This window comes from Salmo trutta, chromosome 24 (genome assembly GCF_901001165.1).
Source record: "Salmo trutta chromosome 24, fSalTru1.1, whole genome shotgun sequence".
In the NCBI taxonomy this organism is placed as follows: Eukaryota; Metazoa; Chordata; class Actinopteri; order Salmoniformes; family Salmonidae; genus Salmo; species Salmo trutta.
Window position 1 is genome coordinate 11,390,456 of NC_042980.1, and position 13,554 is coordinate 11,404,009.

Consider the following 13,554-nt stretch of genomic DNA (forward strand, 5'->3'; position numbering starts at 1 on the left):
GGTGGAAAGTTTTAACTTCCTCTGCGTACACATCACGGACAAACTGAAATGGTCCACCCACACAGACAGCGTGGTGAAGAAGGCGCAACAGCACCTCTTCAACCTCAGAAGGCTGAAGAAATTTTGCTTGTCACCTAAAACACTCACAAACTTTTACAGATGGACAATCGAGAGCATCCTGTTGGGCTGTTTCACCGCCTGGTATGGCAACTGCACAGCCCTCAGCCGCAAGGCTCTCCAGAGGGTAGTGCGATCTGCACAACGCATCACCGGGGACAAACTACCTGCCCTCCAGGACAACAACCACCCGAGCCACTGCCCGTTCACCCCGCTATCATTCAGAAGGCGAGGTCAGTACAGGTGCATCAAAGCTGGGACCGAGAGACTGAAAAACAACTTCTATCTCAAGGCCATCAGACTGTTAAACAGCGATCACTAACATAGAGAGGCTGCTGCCTATATACAGACTCAAATCTCTGGCCACTTCAATAAATGGATTTAATAAAGGTATCACTAGTCACTTTAAATAACGCCACTTTAATAATGGTTACATATCCTACATTCCTCATCTCATATGTATATACTGTACTCTATACCATCTACTGCATCTTGCCTATGCCGCACGGCCATCACTCATCCATATATTTATATGTACATATTCTTATTCATCCCTTTTACATTTGTGTGTATAGGGTAGTTGTTGTGAATTTGTTAAATTGCTCGTTAGATATTACTGCATGGTGGGAACAAGAAGCACAAGCATTTCCCTACACTCGCATTAACATCTGCTACCCATGTGTATGTGACCAATACGATTTGATTGGATTTGATTTGATACTTCATATTCACAACGATGGTCCAATCAACTAAATGAGTACCTTCCGACACAGCTGCTCTGGTGTTTTTTTCTCAGTTTGACTTACTTCCTGCAGACTGAAATGCTTAGAGCAATTCAGATATTGATCCACGAGCTTGCCTCTGTCAATCTCCAGCAATTATTACCTGGACTAATGATGGCCCTTGCTCTGCTCGGGCGCTACTTGTTAAAAAGACAGGGGCAACAGGCGAAATTACCCAGCGAAGTGATTGCCATGGCTACCAATTACATATCGAAAAGGCAGACGGAGGGAGAAATACATTTCCACCAGGCTCTCTGATGACTTTGTGAACCTTGCAGGCGAAAGACTGTAGTCCTGTATGCGAGAAAAGGCTTCTACTCAGAAGCCACTTTACAAAGAGGGGAGAATTAAAGTTTGCATTTAAGGTTAATCTACCTCTAAGTTCTGAATGAGCAGGCATGGAGACTCCTGTGTGGCTCAGGACATAAACCCACCGTAGCCCTCTTTCAGCCGGCCGTTGTGAATGGATTACAGCGCATTCAGTCACATGGTGTCTTTCTCTGGTGGTAAACACCCACTCATGGTTGGTGCTGTGGTTGAGTGGGACCTTTATGGTCTCTACCCCCTGCCCGCCTGCCCCCAGGGTAGGTCCTGTCATGGTGGATCAATAGAACTATCAATGACAGACCTAGGGAGAAACAGGAGCAGGTGTCCTCGCATGGTCTCCACCGTACCGCCACAGAAAAAAATGATATTCCTCGCCAGTGGCTTTTACTGATCTCGCCATCTGTGAGTCATTTCAATTCCAGTTCGGCGTAGAGGAAGAGAAAGCCAGTGCTGTTGTGGTTCCGTTCACCTTGACACCAAAGGCACAACGTCTTAGGGGCCTGGGGCTCCACTTTTCCACCAGCTTGTGTTTTGTCCCACTTCCTGGTTCTCATCTGCTCCCCACTACACTAAGGCGGCTTCCTGATTAGACTACAAAGAAGATGCTTTGCATTGAAAACAGTAAGAGCCTCTCCCGTATTAAAGCAAGAGGAAGGAAGGAGTTCCTACTCTCATTCTAAAACGGACATACAAAAAAGGAGGGGAACACAGTCAGACAGACAGCCACAACTAAAAGAATAGGGTACCCTGTGGGCTCCGGTCAAAATTAGTATGGTGCACTATATAGGGAATAGAGTGCCATTTGGGACACGGTCCTAGTATTCGCCAGGCTCTAATAACCCCTCGTCCCACTGATTAAGCTGTAAATATATATATATTAACAGCCGAGCTGGGTGTGATTCCCATGCACTAGCCTATAGTGAGATGGAGAGGTAGGGTGTGTCCCCCTTCTCCAGTAGAGCATACAGAATGTGTTTGACACACACACACACACACAGGCACAGCAGACTACGCAGGAATACAGTGTCAGATCCTAAACCCACATGGTGCTGGGAAGAGACTAAACATGATAAGTGTCAGAGTGTCAGGTTTTGTTCCTTGAGAAACTGCCTTTCCCCTCTGATGGAGTCCCCCAGTAACCGACAGCCACTCATTTCAGCAGTCCAGTGTTGGTTGATAGATGGCATAAGATCATCCCAAGCTGTCAACTTCTTCTGGTGACAAGTGTTATCAACACACACACACACACACACAGTATATTTTTGAGTGTGTGTGTGCCCGTGTGTGAGGTGAGTCATTAGTTCAAGGTGGTGCAATAACGAATGTAGAAGGTAAATACATGTCCAACAAAATCAACAGTGTGTCCCTTATACACACATATGATATACGTTATAACAACAACACATCACACAATTCTACAGACATCCTCAATTCAATGCTTACACGGTGTCAATGAATAGCACATTTCTTATATTTTAGTGCTCATTACATTTGAGAACTGGTACCTAAGCCGAGGGACTCACGTCCTCCAACATAGACCAATTGGGGCTACGGCAAGAGATGGTTTGCCATAGGTTCAAGACAATAGCTTACCCCATCCCAGCACTGCATGTATCAAAACGTTTCACTTCACTGAAATAAAGGGTTTCAAACATTGTACTTTCATCCTACCGGTTTTGAAAAACGCATCCGTATCGGAATCATTCGGTCCCTCCTCTGCTGCTTCAGCCGAATTCATGTTTTCTCCTTGAGGATGTCAACGAGACAATGTAGCCCGAAATATATCCAGTGATTACTTTAACCGAATCAGTGCAGCGCGAGCTGGCTTCTTCATGTTCTCGAGTTCTTTGTCACAGGCGCTCGTTGTTCGGCCGTGGGTTTCCGTCCTTGTGCTTGGGCTGTATTTTTGCGCTCTATTGTTTCAAATTCAACCTCCTCCTTTCGCAGCCCCGGCGCCACAAAGGGAACCCAAGGCGCGTGTGACACAATGAAGATACCGTACGATTTCAAATGGGTTGTTCTGCTGGGAAAATCGCGGATTGACACTAAACGCCGCACGTCTTGAGTATAATATAGCCCAGAGCATCCCCGAAAATCAGCTGTGGCCTATAAAGTCAAGGCATCGGCGTACGGTTGCATTAAGAACGGTTTCTTGGCAGTTCGTTCTAGTGATGTCACCAAAGCTGCATAATGAAATTGGTCTGGCTATGAAAAAAGCATCAACATGATTTTACATCTGTAACCTAAGTCGTTTACAGAAAGAAAAAAAAGTCTGAATAGTACGAAGTCCGTATCTAACCCCCAAATCCCTTGCCTTCTTATTTATTGTTAAAAAAAATCCGCTAATCGCGCAGATAGGAGCTGTATCAGCACAGGCTGGGACAGCAGGGTGTATTCCCAACAATAGCTCAGAAAGCAGACCCCTCCGCCCCTATACCCTCGCCCCCCTAAAACACACTCCTTTCCCTTTTCACTAGATTGCTGAGGTGAATTAACTGCTGTGGAGAAAGTTCACAAGAAGCCGCAATCTATTGCTTATTTTGGGATTAGACATAACCCCTTTATTCAAACCAATAGCCTATGTGTTTTCTCCCAACATAGATAGCAAAATATAAAAAACACCCTTTCGCTACACCCGCAAAAGCATCTGCTAAATATGTGTGTGTGACAAATACAATTTGATTTGATTAGATCATCACAATGCAGATAGGCTACTGCTCTACAAATATAATAGGGCGATAAACAACTAATGTTAGTCCATTGGCCTACCAGCAGCCTCTCTCGCCCCACGATTTGACAAAGCACGTCCCGTTATTCAAAGGCACTCTCCCGTTGTCCCCTTGATGCCCCCTATCGTAACATCTCATCATAGGCCTAATTAAGAGTCAATTATATATGGAAACACTTAGGAACTTTTCCAAATCTCATTCTATTAAACTAGCCCGTTTCTTGAGAGCAGTTACGGATCCATTTTAATTAAACATTTGTGTAGCCTTCCCTCAACATGAAAGATAATGTTCGCGGTTATTTCATTAGGCTTATTAAAAAATCACAAAGACATCGAATTCAATGCGGCACTGTGGTCACGCTGTTGTCTGGCTGGTAGATAGACAGCTAAATACTCCCCTCTAGTGATAGCCTAGTTCTTCAGTAGACCACCAACAAATGCAAGACGATAGTAGCGCAACGCTCCACTTCACAACGACTTAACGCTAATGAAGGTATTCATTAGCAAAAACGCAGAGGAGTAAAATGTGTTTTCTTTCTTGAGATAGAGTTAAAGGAGATCAGTAAATTGATCATTCTTCTTATGTTGGAATACCTGTGCTTGCTGGCAGAACAAAAATATATATTGGATGGCCATCATAAGTAGGTCTAAACGAAAAAGTTTGAAATATTAGTCGTGGAGCTTTCTTTTTCCATCAAGGCAGTCTTGAAGAGCGAAAGGAGCAACTTCTTTGATTTAAACAAGACTTTATTTACTTGGCACTTCGATAGAAATATTTCAAATAGCGTGACAAATAAACGCCCCAGCGTTTCTGCTAGTAGAACTTTGAGTGGCACGTTAACCAATCTAAAAATATGTAACATAATAATTCAATTAAATAACAGAATAGAGAGATGATATAGAGGTGCGAACATAAAGTAAATAATAATAATAATAACAACAATAATAAGCAGTAACCAGTAACTGAAAGGTCCTCAAACCCATTAGGTGAAAAATCTGTCGATGGGCCCTTGAATAAGGCACTTAAACCTAATTGCTCCTGTAAGTTGCTCTGGATAAGAGTGACTGCTAAATTAATAAAAAGTTTAAACTGAAAAAGTTATATAGCTAATAGACTATTATTAATAGGAGATAAAAAGAAAACGTTGACACAATTATTTCGCTCTCACAGCCATGCAATCTCCATAGACAAACATTGGCAGTAGAATGTCCTTACTGAAGAGCTCAGTGACTTTCAAGGTGGTACTTTCATAGGATGCCACCTTTCCAACAAGTCAGTTCGTCAAAATTCTGCCCTGCTAGAGCTGCCCGGTCAACTATAAGTGCTGTCATTGTGAAGTGGAAACGTCTAGGAGCAACAACGGCTCAGCCGTGAAGTGGTAGGCCACACAAGCTCACAGAACGGGACTGCTGAGTGCTGAAGCGCATTTGTGCGTTAAAATTGTCTGTCCTCAGTTGCAACACTCACTACCGAGTTCCAAACTGCCTCTGGAAGCAACGTCAACAGAATTACTGTTCGTCAGAAGCTTAATGAAATGGGTTTCCAGCATCCACACACAAGCCTAAGAACACCATGCGCAATGCCAAGCGTCGACTGGAGTGGTGTAAAGCTCGCCGCCATTGGACTCTGGAGCAGTGGAAACGCATTCTCTGGAGTGATGAATCATGCTTCACCAACTGGCAGTCCGAGGGACAAATCTGGGTTTGGCGAATGCCAGGAGAACGCTACCTGCCCCAATGCATAGTGCCAACTGTAGTTTGGTGGAGGAGGAATAATGGTCTAGAGCTGTTTTTCAAGGTTTGGACTAGGCCCCTTAGTTCCAGTGAAGAGAAATCTTAACACTACAGCATACAATTACATTCTAGACGATTCTGTGCTTCCAACTTTGTGGCAACAGTTTGGGGAAGGCCCTTTCCTGTTTCAGCATGACAATGCCCCGTGCACAAAGTGAGGTCCATTCAGAAATTGTTTGTCGAGATCGGGGTGGAAGAAATTGATTGGCCTGCACAGAGCCCTGACCTCAACCCCATCAAACACTTTTGGGATGAATTGGAATGCCGACTGTGAGCCAGGCCTAAATCGCCCAACATCAGTGCCCGACCTCACTAATGCTCTTGTTGCTGAATGGAAGCAAGTCCCCACAGCAATGTTCCAACATCTATTGGAAAGCCTTTCCAGAAGAGTGGAGGCTGTTATAGCAGCAATGGGGGGACCAACTCCATATTAATGCCCATGATTTTGTAACGAGCAGGTGTCTACATACTTTTGGTCAGGTAGTGTACCTCCCAGTTATCTGCCAAGGGGAGCATTAGGAAGCTGGAGATTGGGTATGAATGGAAAAGCTTGAATATGCCAGAGGACATCTTGAGCCACATCCTTTCAATAGGAAAGTTTGGTGAATAAATTGAATGGAATAAATTCAGTTATCTTGGAAAGGTAAATATTAATGCATTGAAAATGCAAATTTTATGTCATTTCATTGTAGATAATTTCAGTACATAGACTATATACTGTATCTCTCATATGACCAATAAAGTATGTGTACCTTGAGGAAGAGGTCTTCTGACTCCAATGTGACTTCCTGGTTTATTTACCCTCTTATTCCATGTCTTGACAGACCCTTAAAGATGCCTGCTACGTACTGAACTGCGATCCCAACTGTAAGGCTCCAGATACATGTGTGTCCTTTGAAACCTTCCGTTTCTCTACACCTGCCTGGAATTGGGAATGGGAACATCTCACAACTGCAGATTGGCCGAGTTCTCGGATATATATATAAAAATAATAAAAAGAGAACGCGTGAGTGAAAGGCATTTATGACACCTCCATAGATAGGGTTTGAAGATGTATTCAAAGCAGTGTGTCAATGTCAAGTCACATCACTGCTCAGAGTGAAATCGTTTTCTTGAATCATTTTGCATTCATTACAAATTCCTTATTTTCTCTGCATCCTGTTTTGTTCCTCACAGGAACAATGGTGGGGTGAAAGTGTCAGACTTCATCAACAATCGCAAATTGCATCTGGATCCAACTACATGATTCATCCCTACTAATCAGATCCCATTGTAGTGGAAATAAAGGTTTTTCTATTTTAACTTTGACTCTAGACTAGTAATCCTCTTTTCTGCTTTACATTGACTGTTCAAAAATGTGATCTTAGATATCACAAAGAACATGCGTATTACATTCCAAAGAAACCTTCAATGTGATGAGATCACAGCAATATTTTCAAATGGTGCAGTCTTGTAGGCCTAGAGCCAGTGTGTGTGTGTGCGTGTGCGTATGTGTGTATGTACGTGTGTGTGTAGGTGTGTAGTTCTCCCCATAAGACCACCCCTAACACTGGGAATGTGTCGTCCCACAGATGGACCCGCTGGGCCACCAGGTGCCAGGAAGTGACAGCCTTCCTCAACCAACCAGGTCGGGCCCTGCCACCAAAATACACACTTCTCTCTGGCTATTTTAAGCTTGCTCAGTTCTGAATGTGTGTGTGCTGTCTAATGCATGCACACATTGTTTTCACTACATTGGCTTTTTATGATGATCTGAGTTCAGAAAAATCCTGTCTGATTTGCTTTGATATTATGTTTGCCCTGTAGCTATATCTCCAATCACAATTAACTTGTGGTAATTGAAACCCTCCTTTGTGCATCTTGTCAGCAACAAAATGCTTAGTGGAGTTCAAAATGGTAATTTCTGAGACAGATTCCTTTGTTGGTTGTGTTCGTGATTGGAATATTCTGTCTACTGAGCCTAGGATACATACAGGTAGATTAGATGATATTACAAATCATCCTCTGATTACTTGGTTTGTTCCAGCTCCTGCCGTTTCCATGGTCACCTGAGCACGGAATGTTCTGCAGTCTAAGTTGATCTGTGGGCCAGGCGGCCTGGGGCCATCAGACTATGGCCTGTTAACAGGTCACAGAGCACTGGTCCTCTGCCAGGATCCTCATGGTTTACCCACAAACACAGACCCTCAGACAGAGACAAATGCACAGCATATGGTTAAAGCATCCAACAGCCACAACCAGGAGGAAGTCCTAATATGGACACCATAAGCCTAAATCAGGTATAAAGCAGGAAGTAGCCTAAAGCGGGAAGTAGTCATTCACTTGGGAGAATGACCATGATTATGTGGACATTACCCTCATGATTTAAATTGTTTGACCAAACTTTTCAAGAGAAGAGCAGCTGTGCTGCACATCAAAAACATCAGAGAGCCATGAAAATCAAGAGACAGTAAAATACCTTAATAAATACCTTGAGTGCTTAATATGCACTGAGCTTCTTCATTGCAAGCTCTATACAGTATATTACTGAACCCTGGTTATGGGGAAATGTGGCTAAGGCAGGCACCGCATGCACCCTAAAAGTTATTATCCTTTATAAAATAGATGTTGCATATCTGTAATACACAGGGGAAATAATCTGTAGGAAAAATGAATATTTCGAAAGAGATTGGCAAACTGACCACAGGATATTATGGGAGAGCTGTTGCATGTACTGGGTGGAGAACTTTTCATATGAGACAGCTGGGGATAATTCAGTAGTACACTTTCTAACTTTAGCCAGTAGATGGTGCTATGCACCAGAAGGCCTGGGGTATATTGTAATACTGTATGGATTAACAATTGTTATGGATTTTGTAACATTGTGGACAGTGAGGCTGTTTCAAAACTTAAATAAATTGGACTTTGGCAATGGCAATAACTCCCAAAAAATATCCAAACACATATAAGTCTCAATAACTTACGCATTTCAGTTTACAAACCAAAAACCTCACCTCAAAACGACGGAATGTCTTACCACATGGCAGTACCACTCTCCAATTGGAAAAGCGCGTTGCCAAAACCAGGCCATAAAACATTCAGAGAAACCACACAGCGGGTTGACTGCTTTAATCAGTGGAGTGGGTTGGCCAATCACAGAGATACAGCCACAAACTGACAGGAAGAAAACAATTACTGCATTAACTACGGGAGATATGCAGATCAGAGGCGCCTGAGGTCATCTCCCTCTCATACTGACTTCTCTAAATGTCAAGGTCGACAGGTTATACAGTAGCTATCTCTGGTCCAGGGTGTTAGAGCGGCTGCTAACTTTGAGCCCCTTAACAGCCGTACTAACGCCCTGGACCAGAGCTATACAGGTGCCTACATGTCATGGTAAGGTCAAGTGCATTCCATAAAATGTTCATTTATAGTATTTTATCCTAATGGCATTTTCCATCCTTCCATCCAAATGGTGTAGTCGGTCTTAATAAGCCAGTGGAATACACTCGGAAGTTGGAGAAGTAAGAGAAGTGTGGAGTGTGAAAAACACCAGAGCACTCCAATAAAGCATACCAATGTTTTTCACTACATGACTGAAGATACACAACTAATGTGTATGGGGGGGGGGGATTATTTTTTGCTAACGCTCAGTGTTGAAAACCATTTTAAACGGCCTTCCCTAGAGCAGGGTTGATACTGTATGTGGAGGGAAGACCGAGGGGGGGGGGGGGGGGGGGGGGGCTTCCTATACCTCAGTCTAGGACTGTTTTGTCTGGAGTTTCGTTTGAGGCAGCACTCCCAGAGAATGTTTACTTTTACCTTTCCGGTGGGCTAGCTACTCTTGATCTGATTCCCATGATTCCCAAGTAGCCTACTGTAAGACCTGCCTCTTTCTGGAATGGGTAGGGGTGGGTGTCAACATTTTTGACATGTAATATGAGACTGCCTAATAGAAGCTGAACACCTTTAATATAACAGTGTATATCATTGTTTTGCTAAGTGTGTTACAGCTAACCTATTAAGACGTTTATCATTTTGTAATACCTGAAACACAATAAGTACTCAGGAGAACTGCTTAGCCCGCCCAGAGAGGTACAAATCCTATTGCTCCTTTGCTTAACCAACACAGTTAATTAAAGGATAGGAAAGGACACTGAGTTATAGATAATACACTGATCTGCTGATGGACTGATAAACTGAAGTGCAGTAGTACGACATAGTACACTATCCACTAGAGAGCAATGATGTAACACTGATGCAGACCTCTCAGTGCACAATTGGAAAATGAGTTATGATCTGTTCAAAACGTTAGATGAGGTTTGGTAAGTATGCCGTTTGACTTAGAGAGCTTCCAGTGTGTGTTATTTGATCAAGTTGGTGACAGAATACCATACTAAATATCTCAAGTCTTTCTTTGCATAAACCTAAGAAACACATCTTATCATTATCATAATCGAATCACACGTTCCATTGACACTTTCTCTCAAGCGCTCGGTAGTTTGTTTCTAGCATTTGGACTGTTTTTTCCAACATCCAGTCCGCTAACTTCTTTTTGCTTTCTGTGTTTCCTATATAGCACTGCCATCACTGACAGTTGTCAGGTTGTGGAATCAGCTGCAAGTCAAGAAATGCATTTTAGCGGGTGCTGTAACAGCCGGGAGACGTGGCAGGAATCCATTCAGCCTCTAATTTAAAACCCATACTGACTAAATTACCATTCCACATGTTACAACATTCCTAAAGAAAATAATGTACTTTTTACTCCATACATTTTCCTTGACACTCAAAAGTACTTGTTACATTTTGAATGCTTAGCAGGACAGGAAAATTGTCTAATTCACACACTTATCAAGAGAACATCCCGGGTCATTCCATATTGCCTATGATCTGGCGGACTCACTAAACACATTTTTATTTGATTTAACCTTTATTTAAATAGGCAAGTCAGTTAAGGACAAATTCTTATTTACAATGACGGCCTACAAAAAGGCAAAAGGCCTCCTGGGGGATGGGGGCTGGGATTTTAAAGAAAATATATATATAAGACAAAACACACATCATGACAAGAGAGACAACACTACACTACATAAAGAGAGACCTAAGACATACTTCGTTTGTAATTGATGTCTTGAATGTTGGAGTGTGCCCCTGGCTATCAGTAAATACAAAAATTATAAAATCCAAAGTATATTTAAAAGCAAATACTTTTAGACTTTTACTCAAGTAGTATTTTACTGGGTGACTTTCACTTTTACTTGAATCATTTTCTATTAATGTATCTTTACTTTTACTCAAGTGTGACAATTGGGTACTTTTTCCCCAATCGCACAAAAATACTTTACACTTAAATTGGGCTTTCAAAATCGGGAGATAAAGCTATTGGCTCTTGGTGACAGTAGTCAACTATGGTGTCTGAACTTCTTGTGGATTGAGTACAGTGAGACATGCAGAGAAACAACAGTAGCCTGACCTTTTTGTTTTGAGTAATCACATCCTGTCCGGGTAATGATCCAAGTAAGCCTGATAAAATGGGCAATCAAGGTTATCAATACCTATCTATAAAGGATTAAAAGATGGATACATTTCAGAATAATAGCTTTCTGATTGCAGGCTATGTGAACTAAGCACTGAATAGCGTATTCAAGTTATCTACTTGAATTTACCAGCTGAAAATATTGTACTAATCCTCAAATACATGTAAGAAGTTGATGGCCATTGGTTCAAAACACCCTTGAACTGAGAGCAATATACATCATGTAGTTCATACATCATTTACAGTTTACAAATGCTGTGACCCAGACCAGACAGTACATTTTGGGGAGAGATTTGCACATTTCCAGACCTTCCCCTTTCGCATCTCACACGACCAATGAAACGTCTCGCAACGTATGTTAGAACTGACGCCAAAAAAGTTTGGTACTGTCAAACGAAAACCGCAAGATCTGAATAAAGTAGTCTCGACGGTAAGTCCGACGGGGCGAGTGACTTACCTGTCTTTGAAAGCGCGATTCATTTTCTCGCTGAATTCTTTTAGGAAAAGGTTCTCTCTTCAGAGTGAAACGTTTGAGCAAAGGAGCAGCGCTTCATATTGGGGGGGACACTACTTTGTAGCACTCTGCAACGTGCTGCTAAAGGTAAATCCAACTGAAATATTGAAAATGTTTGCCACAGCCTAGGCTACCTGTATTGCATAGGCTCACGTTTATAATAAAGGAACTAATTATCACAACTCTTATTATAGCCTAGTTAAGTTTATTTCTTTAGGTTTCTCTTATTATTGCATGCGTTTCCATTTTTCAGCGCTTTTTAAACTTTTTTTTATATATTTTTATTTAAATGAATGAAATTACTATTTACATTATTCTACTGAATTATTTGTAGCTTAATACTTTACCACAATATTTTCAAACTAATGTTTTTTTGAGAGATTTTCATTTATTGCCTTTGAGTTCTAAATTGCACGTAAACACTGCAGTAGATAAATAGATAATCATGTAGCGTATTTTAATTCAACGTGGTCGCAGGGCAATTCGTATTGTTCTGTATATACATATGTGATGCTTCATTCAGGATGATATATTACGTTACATTACATTATGAATGGAATCGCTGTTGTACAATATCATGCAAGTTATAGGATGTACAATAGCATACATCTTGGAAGATGTATTGTAAAGACCGCGATAGACTATAAACACATTTACATTTTATTCATTTAGCAGAAGCTCCTATCCAGAGCGGCTTACAGGCGGAATTAGTGTTAAGTCCTTTACTCAAGGACACATTGACAGTCGGTTCGGGGATTCGAACCAGAGACCTTTCGGTTACTGGGCCAACGCTCTTAACTGCTATTCTCACACGGATCACATGGCCTGTCCATGTGAACCCCTTATCCTTCTGGGCACTAGGACCCATGGGGGTACTTGGCCTATCCACAGGGGGTACTTGAGAAGACTCATGAGACTATAGGACTACTGGTAAAATGCATATGAAGGGGTACTTCCTGGGTACTCCGGGCAGTCAAAATTCAGTTGCTGGTACAGTAAATGAAATGGATTAGGAACCACTGGTTTAGGAAAGCGTCGACGCTGGACAAGCCCCGTACAAACTTCCTGTAGTATGAAGCCAGGCCCAGGAAGCTCTGTCTGAGGGCTCAGTCAAGTCAGCCCACTGCATCTCCAACACCGCCTTGTCTGCAGCCTCCTGGCGTGCCAGTGGGATACGGCGGGGGTGCACCTTGATGGCCAGAGCATTGCCTGTGTCGATCTCATGCTGCATCAGATGAGTCCGACACCTCCTCACTCAGGGAAAAGCTTAGTTTGAACTCAAACAGCAACTGGAGCTGGAGGAATGTGACACACAGCCGTAGGGGCGGGGGTATAGCTGTGATGTGCAGGTGACCGGGGGGCTCGGGGAAAGTCACACACTGATGTGGGGTGGGGGGGGCAGCCATGGGTCTCCTTGACTGCCTGAGTAAGGGGGCCGTTGGGCTGCATGAATGTGACATTTATATTTTATTTTACCTTTTATTTAACCAGGCAAGTCAGTGAAGAGCAAAATCTTATTTTCAGTGACGGCCTAGGAACAGTGGGTTAACTGCCTTGTTCAGGGGCAGAACGACAGATTTGTACCTTGTCGGCTCGGGGATTCGATCTTGCAACCTTTCAGTTACCGCAAAGCTCTAACCACTAGGCTACCTGCCGCCTGTGTTGGTGACTGCAGGCCCTCCCTGGAAGCTCAGTGTGCAACTGTCTAGATCTAGCTTCCTTCCCTTCCATCCCACACAGGATGATGCACTGTCCTGACCCCTAATGTCAAGGTAAT

General features: G+C 42.7%; 2 protein-coding genes across 6 annotated transcripts in view; one reads left to right on the forward strand and one right to left on the reverse strand.

Annotated features, from left to right (window-relative positions):
* Positions 1-3,597, reverse strand: part of LOC115160687 (kalirin) — a 260,920-nt gene extending 257,323 nt beyond the window's left edge. For 2 of the 4 annotated variants that reach the window (XM_029710941.1, XM_029710938.1), the window contains exon 1: positions 2,898-3,596. In XM_029710941.1, coding sequence (XP_029566801.1) covers positions 2,898-2,964 — 67 coding nt within the window. In that variant the 5' untranslated portion in view covers positions 2,965-3,596. Of the gene's footprint in view, positions 1-2,897 lie in introns of all 4 variants that reach the window. The other 2 variants (XM_029710940.1, XM_029710942.1) reach the window with 2 other exon arrangements.
* Positions 3,598-11,567: 7,970 nt separating this feature from the next.
* The window catches only part of LOC115160690 (myosin light chain kinase, smooth muscle), a 104,746-nt gene continuing 102,759 nt past the window's right edge, over positions 11,568-13,554 (forward strand). Inside the window, exon 1 of one of the 2 annotated variants that reach the window (XM_029710946.1) lies at positions 11,568-11,864. The gene's annotated coding sequence lies outside the window, so the exon portion shown is untranslated. The remainder of the gene's footprint in view (positions 11,865-13,554) is intronic. The other variant, XM_029710947.1, reaches the window with a different exon arrangement.